Source organism: Syngnathus floridae, chromosome 3 (assembly GCF_059516105.1).
Source record: "Syngnathus floridae isolate MCC-2025c chromosome 3, RoL_Sflo_1.0, whole genome shotgun sequence".
Lineage (NCBI taxonomy): Eukaryota > Metazoa > Chordata > Actinopteri > Syngnathiformes > Syngnathidae > Syngnathus > Syngnathus floridae.
The window spans coordinates 1,451,483-1,472,545 of record NC_142415.1 but is presented as its reverse complement, the minus strand read 5'-3'; the positions used below and the strand labels follow the sequence as shown (position 1 = coordinate 1,472,545).

Sequence of the window (21,063 nt, the reverse complement as noted above, 5' to 3'; positions counted from 1 at the left end):
AACTGAGACAAAATATAACAAATTGGGAGACCAAATATTGACCAAACTTCACATTATTTCCTTTCCCCAGCAAGACCTCAATAAGGGAGCTTCGGAGGTATAATATAACTACATATATAGTGTTGAAGCACCATCTATAATCTCTGAGTCTTGCCATGTGCAGAAGTTTGCGAACAACACTGCGATGGTTGGTTGTATCAGGGATGGATGGGAGGAATAGTAGGAAGCTGGTCCAGCGCTTCACCAGTTGGTGTGACTCTAACCACTACCATTTGTAGTGTTTTTTAGCCGAGGTAGCGTTATCCTTTTTTTTTTTTTTTTTTTGTGCTTTAAACGAAGTAGCATTTACTTGGGCTGCAAACTTTTGGATGGTTAAAAGATATAAACGGTAGAAGACTTGCCCATACAACCATACATGACACGTAATAAAATAAACCCCCTCACAATATATGAACGTCTTGTAAACAGGCACTGCAGTCAAGCTACAAAGTAAGCTAATGCTAGCGCTAGCGTTAGCGAGACGGTAACAAATGTATTCAACATATTTAGGGTGACAGGACATGTTTGCATATTCTCCCCATGGCCGCGTGGGTTTTCTCCGGGAACTCCGGTTTCCTCACACAAAAACATGCTTGGTAGGCACTTTGAGCACTCCACATTGCTCCTAGGTGTGAGTGTGAATGCGGAAGCTTGTCCGTTTCTCTGTGCCCTGCTGGCAACCGGTTCAGTGTCCCCCGCCTACTGCCCGATGACTGCTGGGATAGGCTCCAGCACACCCGCAAGCCCCGTGGGGACAAGCGGAATAGAAAATGGATGGATGGATGGAGTTTGAAAGACGGTTAAATTTTGAAATATACTGAACCTACTGAACCTGTATGCCAAGGCCCCATTTCCTGTCTAACACGTATAATTTCTTTAGCTTCATGAAAATACACATGCACCGTCTGGAAAAAATAGTAACCTTGCAGAAGGCTTGTGGTCTCCAGAGACGCGCCACATACATTACATTGACACGTCGACTCCCAATGCTTTCTCTCCCTTGCCTCTCTCCCTCCCTGTGTGGTGAATACTTTTTGGATTCATTGAATTTGGCATTTTGGCTCTTCCTCAGGATACTCAAGCTATTTGTGAAACTCATAGTCTAAAATAGCATTTTCATCATGAGAGTTGATTTGAATCTACTTTGTATGAATGTAAAAAATAAACATACGCAAAGAAGCCCAGCATGCCTTCTTCTCTGTAGATGGTGATAATGGAATCAAAGACTCCGCTGAAAGAGATGAATATTATTCAGAAAATAATCATGTCACTATAGTTTCTCAAGTTACAGTAGTGTTCATAATAATAGTGCTCTCTGACTAAAAAGATTATCCATCTTTTGAGTACAATTTTTAGTTACGTAGGAAAAAAGGTCCAAGGAGATTCTCACAAATCCAGTACGACCAAGCATTCATGATTCAGGGGTGCTGGAGAGGAGGGTCCGTCGGGAACTAAAATGTTAAATTCAGGAGGAGCAATGTGGATTTCATCCTGGCCGTGGACCGGTGGACCAGCTCTACAACCTCAGCAGGGTCAATTCAATAAAACAGCTATCAACTACCAAATAAAACTACCATTCAAAATATCTGGTAGTAAGGCCTGTATTTTTGTTCCAAATTTCCTTTTGGGTGCTTGAAATTATGGCATGAATGTAACAGGCAGAATGGCACAGTCGGGTTTGCTTCCTGCCTTTTTATTTTTTAAAAATCGAAATTATATTGTGTGAAATTACATTGTTCTATTGATATTGACCAGGCGTCTTTTGCGATATACAGTAATCCCTCGCTACATTGCGGTTCATTTATCGCGGCTTCAGTCCATCGCTGAATTTTCATTTCCCCCCCCAAAAAAACCTCAAAAATTCAAAAAATAAATAAATTGTGGAATTATGATACGAAAGTTGCCCACACGCCAGGAGAAGGCAGGGAGTGCCCACACAATTGCAGTACAAAAAAGTTATAAAAAAAGTTGTTAGAATAATAAGAGTTCTAAAAACATATTTTCAGTGTTGTACCTTGTTATAATTTTTTTTTATAATAATAAAAGAGTTCTAAAAACATATTTACAGTATGAACACTTGTACGTTGTTATAAAAAAGTTATAATAATAAAAGAGTTCTAAAAACATTCACAGTATGTATACTTTAGCTACATCTACATGTTACACACACGCACGCACACGTATCATGTTTATTAATATTTAGATTATTTCTATGTGTTAATACAGTATTTACATGTTTGCAACTATTATTTAATGTTGTAATGATGACATATGCACTTATGTGGTTTAATATACACTTATTGACACACAAAAATGTATGTATGTTAAAGAGGGTGACACTACTTTGCGGATTTTCACATATTGCAGGTGGTCTTGGAACCAATTATCCGCGATAAACGAAGTATTACTGCATATTGATATTAGATCATTGCCCAACCCTACTTTAACATCCCATTTTCCTCAGGCTTTAAAGGTGAAAAGCATGTTCAGCAGGTGCTGGCTTCATCCTTAAATAGGGGACACCTGATTCACACCTTTTTTCCCACAAAATTGACCAACTTACTGTCTGAATGCCACATTACTGTTATTGTGAACACCCCAGTTTCTACTTATTTATTTATTTATTTATTTTCACTAATAGCTCACTTTCACCCCCTTAAGTGTGCATAGCATGATTGCTTGGTCTCGTTGGATTTGTACCTACTGGTACCGTTTCCCCTGTAACAATAAAGAAATAGTCAAAACCTGGACTAATCCTTTTAGTTACACATCACTACTATTCTGAACACTATAGTAGTTTGGAGAACATTTTTACCTGTACTTTGCTTCTCTTCCAATAAACTGCACCATACATCGTAATGTAATCACTGAAAGACAAGTCACAGAAAATGAATCACATTAGAATCAACTATCTTGAAACCAACATGTTCAAAAAAATCATGTTGAGATGAATGGCACAAAGTGTTAAACGTAAATGTCAAAAGTAAAATTTTTCTTTGTAATTATACTTTCTATGTGTTGTGATGGTGTTTGGGCTCCTAACTGCCTGTAGGTGTGTGTGAGTGCGAATTGTTGTCTATGAGTGAAAATAGAAATAGAAAATAGATGTATGTATGTTTTGTTCTCTAGCTTGTCACAGGGTTGGATGTTGTCTGGTGTCTTTCAGTATATAGGCTCATTACTCAATCACGCCGTCTAGCATGTCTCTTGCCTATTTGTCAGGCACTCTATAGCCCAGTCCGTTGTTGTCACTTAGTACCGTTAACTGCCTGTTGGGGGATTTTGATTTGAACTTTTGCAGATTTGTAGCATAAAGACTTTCAGTCTGTGTCCTGTCTGGTTCTGGGTTAAGCTTCTGCTTCTCATACCACGTCATATGTCTGTAGATAGGCATTCTGATTCAACTGCATTCACATAGTAATAAGAATTAGCCTTCCATTTACACAAATATTAGGGCATTACCATTTTGTACTGTTCCATTTTATACATGACCATACCCAGAAATAGGAAGGCCCGAAAGTACCATATTTTCCGGAGTATAAGTCACACCGGAGTATAAGTCGCACCAGCCATAAAATGCACAATAAAGGAAAAAAAAAACACATGTCACACCCAAGTATAGGTCGCATTTTGGGGGAATTTTATTTGACAAACTCCAACACCAAGAACAAACATTAATAGGCAACAGGCTGAGCGGGACGGTATGCTAACGTTACATAAACACATAAAAGAGGAACTGAGAACGTGCCTGACGTAACATATTAAGAGTTATTCAATTATCTATAACATAAGTTTATCGAACCATCTGTGTCACTCCAAATCATTAAATCCATCGAAATCTTCGTCCTCTGTGTCACTTATAACCAACTCTGCTGACTCCGGAAGTAAATGCGGCGCTGACGTCAGACTTGTTGTCAGTTGCAGTTTCAATTATTCCACAGGCCTATATAACTATTTATAAACTACCGTATTTTTCGGACTATAAATTGCGTTTTTTTTTCATAGTTTGTGTGGGGGGGCGACTTATACTCAGGATCAACTTACATGTGAAATGATTCACAGATTTTAAAAATTCAAAAATCCACGATGTAGTGAAACCACGATAAACGAACCGCGATGTTCAGTTGCAGTTCAGATTACAGTAATCCCTTGCTACACCACGGTTCGTTTATCGCGGTTTCACTACATTGCGGATTTCATATCGCGCAAATAATTTTCTTTGCTCGTACGCATTATCTTTGGTCTGCTATGTCCAAGCACGTAACATAGACCATGGCGGAGAAGTAGAATAGATAAGACGACACAGTGCAAGTGTGGAAAGTTGGATATACTTTTGATTCAGCAAGGAAGATGATCATTCTGATAAGACAGATGCCGTGTATTGCCTTTGGTATGAATCAGTAGCAACAGTTGCCGTGCGAGGTAGAATGAGCAGACCAGACCAAAAAGATTTTGCTGCCTAATTTATTCAAAAAGTCAATAAAAAATCTTTGTGCTAAGAGAATTACATTTTATATGGATCGATGAATGCATACAAACATTTTGTGCCCAGATAGCTACATTCATGCAGTTCGCACGAGTACTAGTCAAGCCTTTGGCAAAATTGTTTACTGTTATATACAACATTCCATTACACAGAACAATGGCAGCACAAGTCAATTTAATGTGAATGAATGAATAAATAAATTAATTTAATAAATAAATACTTGCATGTATTTTTTGTCCCACAAAAGTGAATGCTGGTCAGATATATAAAACTATAAAAAGGGTTTGTTTTGAATTTGTAATGCAAATTAAAACAGCTGATTCCAAAATGGGAATTTAGTAGTATATGAAAAGAACTATGCTATTCTGTTGCACTTTGTTGCAGTCAATATTCGGCTTCAGGTCAGCAGTCCAGCATCTGGGTTTCTAAAACAATTGGAAAAATGTGTACATGCCTCAACTACTTTAAATATCCCAATTGACCTTGTGACAACATCGACATCAAGGCGCAAATAAACGTCATTTTTGCTTGTTACTTTTTACCGTCAACAAAACAATATTTTCATCTCACTAATCACAGGAATGAAGTACCGTATTTTCGGGACTTTAAGTTGCAGATTTTTTCATAGTTTGGTGACATTTATAATCAGGAGTGGTTTATATATGAAATTATTAACACATTATTACTTGACTACAAACCAGATTCGGTTGAAGTTGGGAAATAGTGTAAAATGTAAATAAAAACAAAATACAACAATTTGAAAACCCTTCTCAACCCATATCCAATTGAATACACTACAAAGACAACATATTTAATGTTCAAACTGATAAACTTAATTGTTTTTTGCCAAATAATAATTAACTTAGAATTTCATGGTTGCAACACATCCAGTAGAAGTAGGGAAAGGTGGCAAGAAATACTGAGAAAGCTGAGAAAAGCTCATCAAACACCTATTTGGAACATCCCACATGTGATCAGGCTAATTGGGAACAGGTGGGTACCATTATTGGGTATAAAAAGAGCCTTCCCAAACATGCTCAGTCATTCACAAGCAAGGATGGGGCGAAGTTCACCACTTTGTCCACAACTGTGTGAGAAAATAGTTGAACAGTTTAAAAACAACATTTCTCAAAGCAAAATTACAAGGAATTTAGGGATTTCAACATCTACGGTCCATAATATCATCAAAAGGTTCAGCGAATCTGGTGAAATCACTGCACGTAAGCGCCACGGCCGGAAAACAAGACTAAATGACCGTGACCTTCGATCCCTCAGACGACACTGCCTTAAAAAACGACATGAATGTTAAAGGATATCACCAAATGGGCTCAGGAAAACTTCAGAAAACCACTGCCAGTAAATACAGTTCGTCACTCATCACTAAGTGCGGGTTAAAACTCTGCCATGCAAAGCAAAAGCCGTTTATAAACAACATCCTGAAACGCCGCTGGGTTCTCTGGGCCCAAACTCATGTAAAATGGACTGATGCACAATGGAAAAGTGTTTTGTGGTCTGATGAGTCCACTTTTCAAATTGTTTTTGGAAACACTGGACGTCGTGTCCTCCGGACCAAAGAAAAAGCGGACCATCCGGACTGTTATCAATGCAAAGTTCAAAAGCCAGCATCTGTGATGGTATGGGGTGCATTAGTTCCCATGGCATGGGTGACTTACATTTCTGTGAAGGCAACATATATGCTGAAAAGTACATACAGATTTTGGAGCAACATATGCTGCCATCCAAGCGACGTCTTTTTCAGGGACGCCACTGTTTATTTGTGCAAGATAATGCCAAGCCACATTCTGCACATGTTACAACAGCGTGGCTTTGAAGTAAAAGAGTGCAGGTTCTCCCCTGGTCCACTTGCACTCCAGACGTGTCTCCCATTGAAAATGTGTGGCACATTATGAAGCGTAAAATACGACAGGGAAGACCCTGGACTGTTGAACTGAAGCGGTTTATCAAGCAAGAAAGGAAAAGAATTCCACATGAGAAAATACGAGTCTCCTCTCTTCCAAAACGTTTATTGAGTGTTATTAAAAGGAAAGGTGATGTAATGAAGTGGTAAACATGCCCTTTCCCAACTTCTACTGCACGTGTTGCAGCCATGAAATTCTGTTCATTATTATTTGAAAAATTACATAAAGTTTATGAGTTTGAGCATTAAATATGTTGTCTTTGTAGTGTATTCATTTGAATATAGGTTGAAAAGGATTTTCAAATCATTGCATTTTGTTTTTATTTACATTTTACACAATTTCCCAACTTCAACCGAATCCGGTTTGTAGTATAGTTGATCACTTCACATGTTATTTCCACTTTAAACCGCATGAGGTCGCACTAGGCCTGTTGAATAACCGCAACTGAAAATGAGTCTGAATCCCTTCACTGACTTCCGGAGTTAGGAGTTGTTTATAACACAGAGGACAGATATTGACACGGAGGACGAAGATTTTGATGGATTTAATGATTTGGAGTGACACAGATGGTTCGATAAACTTGTTATTTATATTACAGTTATTTGATCTATAGTTTATTTAGTGTAGCAACTTGTATTTTTTTTGGAGTTAAGTAGTTTCCGATTGCCTAAAGAGGCCCCGAAGGCAGCAGTGGGGAGGAGACGGGAAGAGGGATCCGTCTTTGTTAGAGTGAGGCTACACACACTGTGTGTTGGCTCGTATGTTGAACTCTTGTTTTGTGAAATAAAGAGCTGGTTACCAAACCCACGACTTGCCTGTTACTTTGGTAACGCTACAACATACCATAATTTCCGAACTATTAGCCGCACCTGATTGATTATAAGCTGCACCAGCAATAAATTTTGTTTTTTTTCATAAATGAGCCGTACCGTTCTAAAAGCCACATGTGCACGCGAGTTATTTATAAAGAACGACGGTACACAGAAAGCCTTTTTAAAGTTTTAATAACATACTTTAAAATGGCTTTCTAAACGCTGCCTGTACGCAGCAGTAATACCGCAGCAACAAGTGTGCACGCGAGTTATTTACAAAGGAACATGGTACACAGCCTTTTAAAGTTTTAATAACATACCTTAACACTTCTTTCCAAGCACTGCCTGTGACGCGGCAGTAATACCGCAGCACTAATAGGGCTGGATTAAAAAAAAAACATACCGATAAAAGTCACTGAGACGCGGCGGTAACAGCAGCAACACGGTAGCACAGCACTAACAGGGCTGGTTAAAGCAAACATACCAGCAAAGCAAAAAAAAGAGCCAGTAAAAGTGCCGTCTCCATCTTCCTCCTCTGCACTGAAACCATCGAAGTCTTCCTCCTCAGTGTCCGATTGGAACGGCATTTGACGTCTCAGTCTCTTTTGTTGTCGTTTTAAGCATTTCTTCTAGCATTTTCCAGGGTCTGTGCGTGCAAATTTTATTCATGCACAAAGCACTAAGTTACATTAAACTAGCGAGCTACACGTATGGGTCCAGAGTAGACGTGACTGGGAAATAAATAAAGAAAAGGGTGACGCAACACGATGTCAACAATGGCCCAAATCGAGTGCCTTTAACTTAAAAGCGGCATCATATGCATTTCTTTTGTCCCCCATAATGACGGTTTGTGTATAAAAGCTTCCTTTCTTCAGTAATGTCTGTCTTGATCTCGTTCTGTCTCTTCTTTGTGTGAATTATACAGCACTATTTGCCTGGCGGATGGATATGCGATCAACACCACTTTTCTCCCCAGTGACCGTGTCACATATCCCTCCGCCCAGCAAAGCGGGTCCGCACAACAGCGGTCCACAGCCTTTTTACGAGTGTATAAAAGTGATCAAGTCATTATAAAAATCACGGAAAAAAACCCATAGATAAGCTGCACCTGACTATAAACCGCAGAGTTCAAAATTTGAGAAAAAAGTCGCGGCTTATTGTCCAAAAATTACGGTAGTTATATAGATCTGTGGAATAATTGCAGCCGCAACTGACGACGATTCTGTCGTCTGATGTACTTCCGGAGTAAGCAGCAATGTTTTTTTTAAAGTGACACAGAGGACGAAGATTTTGATGGATTCAAGTATTTGGAGCGACACGAATGGTTTGATAAAATTATTTGTTATAGTTATTTGATACATAGTATATATATAGTTATATGGGCCTGTGGAATAATTTGAACTGCAGCCGACAACGAGTCCGACATCAGCGCCGCATGCACTTCCGGGGTCCAAAGCGGTGTTGTGTACACAAAAGACGAAGATTTCGATGGATTTGATGATTTGAAGAGATGCAGATAGTTTGATGAACGTGTTATTTATGTTATAATTATTTGAATAACTGGTAATGTCACGTCAGGCACGTTCTCAGCTCCACGTTTGTCCTGTTGTTGCCTGTTCATGTCTGTTCTTGGTGTTAGATTTTGTCAAAGTTCTCCCAAAAATGTGACTTGTACTCCGTACAAGTATGTCCGGTGTGACATATATGGTTTTTTTCTTCTTTACTATGCATTTTATGGCTGGTGCGACATGTACTCCGGAGCAATGTGGAATCCGGAAAATACGGTACATCACTCACAGGCAGAACTCAACTCAAAACACTCCCATGGGCCCACATTCCCCCTACAATGCATTACACAGGAAGTTAACACGGCATACATGTTTTCTAATTTTCCATGTTCCTTCACTATGGTTAGGCTGACGTAGTAAAAAATGCTTTGGGTGGCTTCAGAATGCCAAAGTGACCTAGGCACAAAGAATTTACCACCTACAACGCTTGTTTGAGGTGTAACACTCACTTTCATTTTTTATTGCTTTAAACACATTTTCAATCTCCGCTATACGTACGCATTTTCAAATTGTCGACCTCTCTTCATTATAGTTAGGTTGAGATAGGAAAAAATGCTTTTGGATGCTTCAGGATGCCAAATTAACCTTGGCACATTTAGAATTTACCAGGACGTGGAAATTGAAGCTCAGCCATTTACTTACCAAACGTTTGTTCAACTGTCAAGATTTTATGAACTATTGTCAAATAAAAAACTACTGCATTGCATTTCAAGTGTCGGAATTGAAGGTAAATGTCACGGGCCACATCGTAGTCTAATTTGGCCCTCGGGCTAGAGTTTGACACCCCTGCTGTAAGTAGACGTCAAAAGTTCTGTCCCTTTGAAATGCATCTTTCAACTTTTGGGTTTGGGTTGTGTGCAGTAAAAAGCTAAAAATTAAGCAATTCAGGCATTTTACCTCATTACCTGGCAAATGCTGAAAATAGATAGTACTAAAAAAAAAAAGAAAAAAACGTGGCATAAAAAAGTGGGGGCAAGGACCCCTCTTATCATCTAGACTAGTTGTGATGACGTTTTGATTGAATCTCTGCTGAAGATATTGTGGTAGGCTTGTGACATGCGTTCTGTCTGTGGCACAGTAAAATCTATTGAAAGAAAAATAAATACTTATTTACCTTTCATGAGTGTAAGTTTATTTTTAAAAAGCCCCTGGTGCTTTATTGAAATATATATGTTTTTTTTTTTGGTATGTAAATATTTTATTTTATAGTTTTTTGGTATAAACTTGTACAAAAAAAGCAATATATTGCTTTGTGTCAAAAAGTTAGGCAGTATATCTATATGTATCGTATTCGTCAAAAAACGTACGTCACACCCCTAATTAATAACGCTCAAAAGAAATGTTTACATACCATGAAAGGGATGTGTGACTACGGTGGCAAAGGAACGAGCTATCATCTCTTTGGTTGTCTGTGGAGACAGAAATTTACAAAACACACATTTGAAACCTGAAATGCATTAATGAAAATCACGTCATCAATTCTGTCTCTGAACTCTTCAGGAAGCTTCTTTTACCTCCTGGTTCATGGTTATTTGTGCTGACAATCACTGTGAGCTACAAAGTCTTGTATCGACAGGTTTGAGTCTTCCCCAATCAAACCTAATAATTCCGTCTGTCACGTACTTAGCTCATCCAAGCACACGTCCCATTTTGTTGATCAAGTGCCGTGCGACTGTTTGTGGCCAGGGGAGCCAAATAATTTTGGCACACCTAATTAAGCCACTTTACAGTGCAGTGAGTTTTATTTTGAAGTCTAGGAAGAAAAAACCTGGCACCTATGAAACAAAAATGAACTGCCCTTTAAAATTGGCCCCACCCAGAATGAGCGCATTCACAAAAACGTTCACAAACCTACAATGCGCGACGTTCAGTTCAAGTTCGTGAATATGAACAAGTTCATGAATTTATGTTCATTGAATGTGTACAGGTACAACACTGCATATTAAATAATTATATATATATATATATAAACTTTTCCTCACCCCCCGTGGGTGGTCTCTTTTTCCCTTCAAGCTCGGGTCCTCTACCAGAGGCCTGGGAGCTTGAGGGTTCTACGCAGTATCTTTGCTGTTCCTAGTACTGCACTTTTCTGGACTGAGATGTCAGATGTTTTTCCTGGGATCTGTTTCAGCCACTCCTCCAGTTTGGGGGTTACTGCCCCTAAGTGCTCCAATGACCACAGGTACCACTGAAGTCTTAACTCTCCAGGTCTTCTCCAGCTCTTCTCTGAGCCCTTGATATTTCTCAAGTTTCTCATGTTCCTTTTTCCTAATGTTACCATCATTTGGGATGGCTATGTCAACCACAACGGCTTTCCTCTGCTCTTTGTCCACCACCACAATGTCCGGTTGGTTCGCCATTACCATTCTGTCTGTCTGGATCTGGAAGTCCCAGAGGATCTTGGCTTGGTCATTCTCTACCACCTTTGGAGGTGTTTCCCACTTGGATCTTGGGACTTCCAGTCCATACTCTGCACAGATGTTCCTGTACACGATTCCAGCTACTTGGTTATGGCGCTCCATGTATGCTTTACCTGCCAGCATCTTACACCCTGCAGTTATGTGCTGGATTGTCTCAGGACCTTCTTTGCACAATCTACACCTGGGGTCTTGTCTGGTGTGGTAGATTTGGGCCTCTATTGCTCTGGTGCTCAAGGCCTGTTCTTGTGCAGCCAGGATCAGTGCCTCTGTGCTGTCCTTCAGACCAGCTCTTTCTAGCCATTGGTAGGATTTCTGGATATCAGCTACTTCAGCTATGTTTCGGTGGTACATCCCATGTAGGGGCTTGTCCTCCCATGATGGTCCCTCCAGCACCTCATCTTCCTTTGATGCCCATTGTCTGAGACATTCACTGAGCACGTGATCCGTTGAGGCCTTATCCCTGATGTACTTATGGATCTTGGATGTTTCATCTTGGATAGTGGCTCTCACGCTCGCTAGTCCTCGGCCTCCTTCTTTACGGCTAGTGTACAGTCTCAGGGTGCTAGACTTGGGATGGAACCCTCCATGCATGGTTAGGAGCTTCCGTGTCTTGATATCTGTGGTCTGTATATCTTCCTTTGGCCACCGTATGATTCCTGCAGGGTATCTGATTACTGGTAGGGCGTAGCTGTTAATGGCTAGGGACTTGTTCTTGCCATTGAGCTGACTTCTTAGGACTTGCCTTACTCGATGGAGGTATTTGGCTGTGGCTGCTTTCCTTGTTTCCTCGTCAAGGTTGCCATTTGCCTGTGGAATTCCAAGGTATTTGTAGCTGTCCTCAATGCCTGCTATTGTTCCTTCTGGGAGTGAGACCCCCTCTGTGTGGATTACCTTTCCTCTTTTAGTCACCATGCGGCCACATTTCTCAAGTCCGAATGACATTCCGATGTCAGAGCTGTAGATCCTGGTAGTGTGGATCAGGGAGTCAATGTCCCGCTCGTTCTTAGCGTACAGCTTTATGTCATCCATGTAGAGGAGGTGGCTGATGGTGGCCCCATTCCTGAGTTGGTATCCATAGCCCGTCTTGTTGATTATTTGGCTGATGGGGGTTCAGTCCTATACAGAACAGCATTGGGGACAGAGCGTCTCCTTGGTATATACCACATTTGATGGTCACGTGTGCAAGTGGCTTGCCATTGGCTTCAAGTGTGGTTTTCCACTGTTTCATCGAGTTGGCGATGAAGGTTCTCAGAGTCCCATTGATGTTGTACAGCCTCAAGCATTCAGTGATCCAAGTATGTGGCATTGAGTCATATGCTTTCTTGTAATCAATCCAGGCAGTGCTCAGGTTGGTACGTCTAGTTCTGCAGTCTTGGGTGACTGTTCTATCCACCAGGAGTTGATGTTTTGCTCCTCTGGTATTTTTACCAATCCCTTTCTGAGCAGTGCTCATGTATTGATCCATGTGCCGGCTGATCTTATCTGATATTATGCCCGACATCAGCTTCCATGTTGTGGAGAGGCAGGTGATTGGCCGGTAGTTGGATGGGACTGTACCCTTTGATGGATCCTTCTGGATCAGGATCGTACGCCCTTGGGTTAGCCATTCAGGGTGAGTCCCATCCCTTAGCAGCTGGTTCATTTGTGCTGCCAGGCGCTCATGGAGAGTTGTAAGTTTCTTGAGCCAGTAGCTGTGGATCATGTCAGGGCCTGGTGCTGTCCAGTTTTTCATTCCTGAGACTCTTCTCTGGATGTCTGCCACTGTGATGGTTACTGGGTTCTGTTCAGGGAGCTTGCTGTGGTCCTTTCTCAGAGCCACCAGCCACTGTGCATCCTTCTTATGTGATGCCTCCCGCTCCCATATATCCTTCCAGTACTGTTCAGTTTCCAGCCTTGGTGGGTCTGCTCTGCTATTATTCCCCTGCCACTGAGCGTACACTTTCGCTGGTTGTGTTGTGAACAACCTGTTTATTCGTCTGGCTTCATTCTCTTTTGTGTACCTCTTTAGGCGGCTGGCCAAGGCTTGGAGTCTTTGTTTGGCAGTTTCGAGTGCTTCAGGTATGGGCATCTGGCTGTATTTCTTGGGAACTTGCTTTTTCATTGCACCTTTCTGGGCCTCTGTCATTTGGCTCACTTCTCTCCGTGCTATCTTGATTTTGGCCTCCAGCCTTCTCTTCCATGGTGGGCACTGTTGTGGTCGCATATGGTCATTCTTCTTGTAGCCAAGCATTTCTAGGATCACTGCTGCTGAGGTGTATATCAGCTCATTGGTTTCAGTGATGGTAGCCGTAGGAATTGTTGTCAATGCTGCATTCACATCTTCTAGGAGACTTTCTGAGGGTACTTCACTTAGCCTCTGCAGTGTGTATCTAGGTTCCCGAGCATTCATTCTCACCGTGATCTTGTTCTTCAGGTCAGTTGCTGCCTCGTTCGGCTTGATTATGCTTATTGGGGTTTCGTACCCAACCTCTGGACTTTTACATGGATTTAACTCGTCTCTGACCTGGTGCTCTGGTTGGCCTTCGTTATGGCATTTGTGTTGTATCTCATCAATCTCGAGGTGTGATAGCAGGTGCCGTTTATGGATATTGGAACATTGAGCTACTAGTTGCTTGGCCGATAGTGTTGACTGTGGGTATTGAAGTTGCCATTGTTCCCGCATTCTCCGCATGTAACCCCTCTCGCTCGGGTTGCTGGAGTAGTAGCATTCCAACAGATCCTTATTCTCGCATCTCGCCCATTTGTGTCTTGTTCCAGTAGCCCATTTTTCATCAGGGTGCTCTGGTTCCCCAGCACCTGATGCAGACCTTGTTTGTCCGGGCGACGTCTGAGCCGGCATGTCTTTCGTTTCTTGTACTCTCATTATCTCTGAGGTAGGCGGTATCGTTAAGGGTCTTGCCTAAGGACCCACACTGACTGTTGGTAAGGTAATCGCTCATTGCTCATATTGTGCCCCTGCCGGGCCAACATATACATATATATATATATATACATATATATATATATATATATATATATGTATATGTATGTATGTATGTATGTATGTATGTATGTATGTATGTATGTATGTATGTATGTATGTATGTTCGTACATACGTAGGTACGTACGTACGTACCAGAGATGGGACCAAGTCACACATGGGCAAGTCTCAAGTAAGTCTCAAGTCTTAACCTTAAAGTCTCAAGTAAGTCCCAAGTAATTTTTTTCTTGGGCAAGTCAAGTCACAGATTATGTCAAGTCAAGTCAAGCCAAGTCCTTAAATAGGTCAAGTCAAGTCACCTTATTATTGCAATTTTACCTGCAGAACCTTAGTAACGTGAAAAGACAAGATATAAGTTACTTTAAGTAACCATCATTGTCCAATGTGTCTAACCTGTTTAAAAAATATGACAATACTTTTGATTTAGATTGAGCCTCAATCTAAACAAATTAACATCTGCCGTCTGTTGCATATCTTGCACTGTGCTGTCCGTCTTTTGCCGTCATTAAGGTAATAACGATAGCCGAAGGTGATGACTCGCGGTACCGCTACCGCTGACATGTTTGTGCATGTCTGATATAAAGGGGTGTGATTCTCCAATAAACACGTTCGGTACGTAGAGAGGGCACGACTGATTGATTGACAGGGTAGTGATCCAATCATGACAACTCCATTCTCAGCCTGCGCTCCTACCGTGTTAGATATTATTTTTTTAAATGTATTATTAATTTTATATTCAAACTGAAAACAAACTAAATAACACTGAAGTCATTCAAGTCATTGTGTCAAGTCCCGAGTCTTTAACTTTCAAGTCCAAGTTGAGTCTCAAGTTTTTTTATTTTTTGTCAATTCAAGTCACAAGTCATCAAAACAGCGACTCGAGTCCAAGTCACAGTGACTCGAGTCCTCATCTCTGGTACGTACGTACGCACGCACGCACAAACTTTGGGCACCCTCTGATCATTTTCAAGATTTTCTTTTATAAATCATTGGTTGTTCGGATCAGCAATTCCAGTTGAATATATCATATAGCAGACAAAAACAGTGATATTTGAGAAGTGAAATGAAGTTTATAGGATTTACAGAAAGTGTGCAATCATTACACAAAAGTAGGCATGTGCACAAATTTGGGCACCCCAATAGAAAAATGACATCAATAGATCAGTAGATCCTCCATTTGCAGAAATAACAGCCTCTAAACACTTCCTATAGCTTCTAATGAGAGTCTGGATTCTGATTGATTATTTTTGACCATTCTTCTTGACAAACTATCTCCAGTTCAGTCAGGTTTGATGGTTTCTGAGCATGGACGGTCCCAATGATCGTCACACAAATATCTGGGTGTAGTGAAATTTGTCCTCTGCATTTAACCCATCCCCGTGTGATTTTGATCCATCCCCTGGGGGAGAGGGGAGCAGTGAGCAGCAGCGGTGCCGCGCTCGGGAATCATTTGGTGAGCTAACTCCCCAATTCCAACCTTTAATGCTGAGTGCCAAGCAGGGAGGCAATGGGTCCCATTTTTATAGTCTTTGGTATGACCCGGTCGGGGTTTGAACCCACAACCTACCAGTCTCAGGGTGGACACTCTACCACTAGGCCACTGAGCTGGTTAAGGCCAGGTTGAATCTATCTATCTATCTATCTATCTATCTATCTATCTATCTATCTATCTATCTATCTATCTATCTATCTATCTATCTATCTATCTATCTATCTGGGACGGCAACCTGCAATTAGAACGTGATGTTGCCTTGGAGGTGAAGCAACATGAAAAACATTTTCATTCTCATATTATAACAGTTGTCTGTTGCTCTTGTTCCCTGCACATTAGTTTTATTGTGGTCATCGCTGAGATTTATGCATGTTTGTATGTTTGCAGAGCTCCTTCATCTCTGTCAATAAATGTTAAGTCAAATCAAGTTTATTTATATAGCCCTTAATCACAGACAAGTCTCATAATGGGTTCACATGGGCAATACTGACAATTATTCTTAACATCTCCTGATCTTAACTTCCAGGAGGGCAAGGAAAAACTCAAAACCCCAACTGGGGATAATGAGAAACTTTGAGAAGAGACCACAGATGCGAGGATCCCCCCCAGGATGACCAGGCTGCAATGGATGCAGAGAGGGCGACATTGAACACACAATATAAAACAATCATAAGAAAAAGTAGATGTCCTTATTCAAAGTGAAGAGCTGCAGGAAGGTGCCCTTAATTGTCATGGCAATTTCTGCGACAATTGTAATCTGCCTCAGATCCTTGTCACCATGGAATCCAGAGCGTCATTTTCAGTTTGGGTGTCACCTAATCCCCTCCCCAGCCGGGGGAGCCATGCAACGTTTTATAGGTCAGTAAGAGAACCTTGAAGTTGCATCTTAAATGGATCGGGAGCCAATGCAAGTTGGCTAGTATCGAGGTAATGATCAAACTTTCTAACTTTCTCGTCCTTGTGAGCAGTCTCGCCGCAGCATTTGTACCAACTGTAGATTTTTAATACTAGACTTAGGAAGACCAGAGAACAATACGTAATAATAATCAAAGCGCAACGTAAAAAATGCATACGTATATAATAATTTTCGCATCACGAGATGAAAGAATGGGACGAATCTTAGCAATATTACAGAGGTGAAAAACATTGGTTACTTCAGTAAGAGCTGGCTCAGTAGAGTGGTTAGCTCTAAAACCAGACTGAAACGGTTTAAATCGATTGTTACCAACCATGTAATCGTTAAGCTGTTATGCTATGACTTTTTCAAGAATCTTTGCTCTGAATGGGAGATTTGAAACCAGCCTATAATTACCAAGACGGTCTGGGTCGAGATTTGGTCGCTTGACTAATGGTTGAATAGAATAATAGCAGTCTTAAAGGGTGTTGGCACATTACCAGAGGAGACGGACAGATTAATTATAGTTAAGACGGACGGTCCTAAAATCTCGGCGGCTCGGTGGCGCACTGGGTAGCACGTCCGCCTCACAGTTCGGAGGGTGCGGGTTCGATTCCACCTCCAGTTTGCAAGTTCTCCCCGGGCCCGCGTGGGTTTTCTCCGGGCACTCCGGTTTCCTCCCACATTCCAAAAAACATGCTTCGTAGGCCGATTGAAGACTCCAAATTGTCCCTAGGTGTGAGTGTGAGTGCGATTGGTTGTCTGTCTCTGTGTGCCCTGCGATTGGCTGGCAACCAGTTCAGGGTGTCCCCCGCCTACTGCCCGATGGCGGCTGGGATAGGCTCCAGCACGCCCGCGACCCCCGTGGGGACTAAGCGGTTCAGAAAATGGAAAATGGTCCTAAAATCTGAAATAATTCTGGACGTGAATCGAGTAAGCAAGTTGTTTATTAAACCGCGCTAACCAATTGTGTAAGTGTTAGAAAAATTGTATATATATGTTATCATGCGTTCTCTAATGAGTACTTATTCATAATGTTACTGCTCAGTATGCTTACTGCTTTGCCTTGCTTATTCTTATCTTGTGTAACAGAACAGAAGGATAACAGCTGAGTCAGGGGCAAGATGACGGTTGTGTCAAACAAGATACTGCTGACATCTCAGCAGAAAAATGACATCTACCAGAACAGATCACATCAAACGATGCGTCATGAACCTTCTGATCCTCCTTAAAGAACATCACTTTCTCTTTTTATCTCTCGGAATATTGCTGTCCCGAGGCATCAAAGAAGCGAAGAAGGCGTTCTCGTGCAAGGTCTCCACCCACTTCAAGGACAGCAAGGACGCACGTAGCCTTTGGCGGGGCATTCAGACCATCACGGACTACAAGCCCGCGCCGAGGAGCTGTGAGGGCGATGTCCGTCTGCTGAACGATCTGAACCGCTTCTTTGCTCGCTTCGACGCCCAGAACAGCACTTGCCCGCTGAAGGACCACTCCCCCCCCACACGAGCAGCCCCTGCGCCTCTCTGCCGACGGTGTGAGGGGGGCGCTTGCCGCAATTGACACCCGTAAGGCGGCGGGCCCTGACAACATCTCGGGTCGAGCGCTGAAGGACTGCGCTGGGGAGCTGTCGGGTGTCTTCACGGACATCTTTAACGTTTCCCTGCAGCAGGCCATCGTCCCCTCGTGTTTCAAGGCTGCCACCATCGTTCCTGTGCCGAAGAAACCTGCACCGTCCTGCTTCAATGACTACCGCCCTGTGGCACTGACGCCCATCATCATGAAGTGCTTTGAGCGGCTGGTCATGGAGCACATCAAGTCCGTTCTCCCCCACACCATTGACCCTTTCCAGTTTGCGTACCGTGCCAAGCGGTCCTCTGAGGATGCCATCTGCTCTGCCCTCCACTCGGCCCTCACCCACCTGGAGAGAAAGGACTCATATGTGAGGTTGCTGTTTGTGGACTTCAGCTCTGCCTTCAACACCATTGTGCCGCAGCGACTCATCTCCAAACTCGACGAGCTGGGCCTCAGTACCTCCCTCTGCAACTGGCTACTGGACTTCCTCTGTCGGAGGCCTCAGGTGGTGCGTGTTGGCGACAAAATCTCCGCCAGCATCACGCTGAGCACGGGGGCCCCCCAGGGCTGCGTGCTCAGTCCATTGCTCTTCACCCTGCTGACGCATGACTGCTCTGCGACCTACAGCGACAACCGCATAGTGAAGTTAGCTGACGACACGACTCTGGTGGGTCTCATCACGAAGGGCGACGAGACTCGGTACAGATTGGAAGTTGACCTTCTGACCACGTGGTGCAGGGACAACAACCTCCTGCTGAACGTCAACAAGACCAAGGAAATCATTGTTGACTTCCGGAAGGGTCACACAACACACCTGCCGCTGATCATCGACGGTGCTGTGGTGGAGAGGGTGAGCTGCACCAAGTTCCTGGGGGTGCACATCAGTGAGGACCTCTCCTGGTCCGCAAACACCTCGTCACTGGCAAAGAAAGCTCAGCGCCGCCTGTACTTCCTGCGGAAGCTCAGGCGTGCATGTGCTCCTCAGGCAGTCCTGTCTACATTCTACCGTGGCACCATTGAGAGCGTCCTCACCAGTTGCATCGCTGTCTGGGGTGGTAACTGCACTGAACAGAACTTGAAGGCCCTGCAGCGCATAGTGAATACGGCTAGTAAGATTATTGGTGCTTCGCTCCCCTCCCTGAAGGACATTTACACCTCCCATCTCGCCCGCAAGGCAACCTCGATTGCCAGTGAATGTGAGTCACCCGGCTCACTCTTTGTTTGACCTTCTGCCCTCTGGGAAGAGGTACAGGAGCCTGCGCTCCCGCACCACCAGACTCGCCAACAGCTTCTTTCTCCAGGCTGTTAGGGCCCTGAACTCGCTACCCCCTTATAGAATCGTTTTGGGTTTAATATTTCATACTTGATGGATTTGATTTTGTCATCTATTTTAGGTCTATGTGTGGACCTATAATAGATGTCTATTTTACATTATTCTATAGACCTTAAATAGATGTCTAAATTAGGTCTATGTGCAGACCTAAAATAGACGTCTAAATTAGGTCTACACATAGACGTCTATCAGGTTACAGAAATAACCTCAGTTATTGGGCCTCAGTACCTCCCTCTGCAACTGGCTACTGGACTTCCTCTGTCAGAGGCCTCAGGTGGTGCGTGTTGGCGACAAAATCTCCGCCAGCATCACGCTGAGCATGGGGGCCCCCCAGGGCTGCGTGCTCAGTCCATTGCTCTTCACCCTGCTGACGCATGACTGCTCTGCGACCTACAGCGACAACCGCATAGTGAAGTTTGCTGACGACACGACTCTGGTGGGTCTCATCACGAAGGGCGACGAGACTCGGTACAGGTCGGAAGTTGACCTTCTGACCACGTGGTGCAGGGACAACAACCTCCTGCTGAACGTAAATAAGACCAAGGAAATCATTGTTGACTTCCGGAAGGGTCACACAACACACCTGCCGCTGATCATCGACGGTGCTGTGGTGGAGAGGGTGAGCTGCACCAAGTTCCTGGGGGTGCACATCAGTGAGGACCTCTCCTGGTCCGCAAACACCTCGTCACTGGCAAAGAAAGCTCAGCGCCGCCTGTACTTCCTGCGGAAGCTCAGGCGTGCATGTGCTCCTCAGGCAGTCCTGTCTACATTCTACCGTGGCACCATTGAGAGTGTCCTCACCAGTTGCATCGCTGTCTGGGGTGGTAACTGCACTGAACAGAACTTGAAGGCCCTGCAGCGCATAGTGAATACGGCTAGTAAGATTATTGGTGCTTCGCTCCCCTCCCTGAAGGACATTTACACCTCCCATCTCGCCCGCAAGGCAACCTCGATTGCCAGTGAATGTGAGTCACCCGGCTCACTCTTTGTTTGACCTTCTGCCCTCTGGGAAGAGGTACAGGAGCCTGCGCTCCCGCACCACCAGACTCGCCAACAGCTTCTTTCTCCAGGCTGTTAGGGCCCTGAACTCGCTACCCCCTTCTGCGTAGCGTGCGGCACTGTTGCGCTATTTTCGGGAATGTCTGCTGTACGCGCACTTGCTCCTTTTTTTTCTGCTCCTCTTATTTATTTATTTATTGTTGTGTTATTTATTCATTATTTATTCAGCACACTTTTGTTGTACTTGTTTACTTGTTTGTCTGTTGTGAGCCATGTCTTGTCACCGTGGGATAGGGGGGAACGAAATTTCGGTTTCTTTGTGTGTCTCTGGCATGTGGAGAAATTGACAATAAAGCTGACTTTGACTTTTGACTTTTTTTTAAACAGTTTTGCTGATATAGCCATATCTGCACGCAACACTTTGTGCATTACTTTTTGTTTCTTTTCTTACGAGACGAAGCCCACAATCTTTTTTCTCCTCACCCTCAGGGGCTAATCGTCTCACACTGTGGGTAGGGCATTCCAAATAAAAAGAGCGAGAGTG

The 21,063-nt window shown here is 43.1% G+C and overlaps 1 protein-coding gene and 1 long non-coding RNA gene across 4 annotated transcripts in view; both read right to left on the bottom strand.

Moving 5' to 3' along the window:
- Positions 1-21,063, bottom strand: part of mtch2 (mitochondrial carrier homolog 2) — a 67,762-nt gene that overhangs the window by 7,471 nt on the left and 39,228 nt on the right. For all 3 annotated transcript variants that reach the window (XM_088371383.1, XM_088371384.1, XM_088371385.1), the window contains 3 exons: positions 10,176-10,233; positions 2,855-2,906; positions 1,211-1,270 (listed from right to left, as the gene is read on the bottom strand). In XM_088371383.1, the coding sequence (XP_088227509.1) occupies positions 1,211-1,270; positions 2,855-2,906; positions 10,176-10,233 (170 nt within the window). The remainder of the gene's footprint in view (positions 1-1,210; positions 1,271-2,854; positions 2,907-10,175; positions 10,234-21,063) is intronic.
- LOC148400064 (uncharacterized) lies at positions 4,936-10,168 on the bottom strand. Its single transcript, XR_015857569.1, has 3 exons — positions 7,741-10,168; positions 7,577-7,637; positions 4,936-4,950 (listed from the first exon to the last, which is right to left on the bottom strand). It is a non-coding gene; the product is annotated as an uncharacterized LOC148400064 (long non-coding RNA).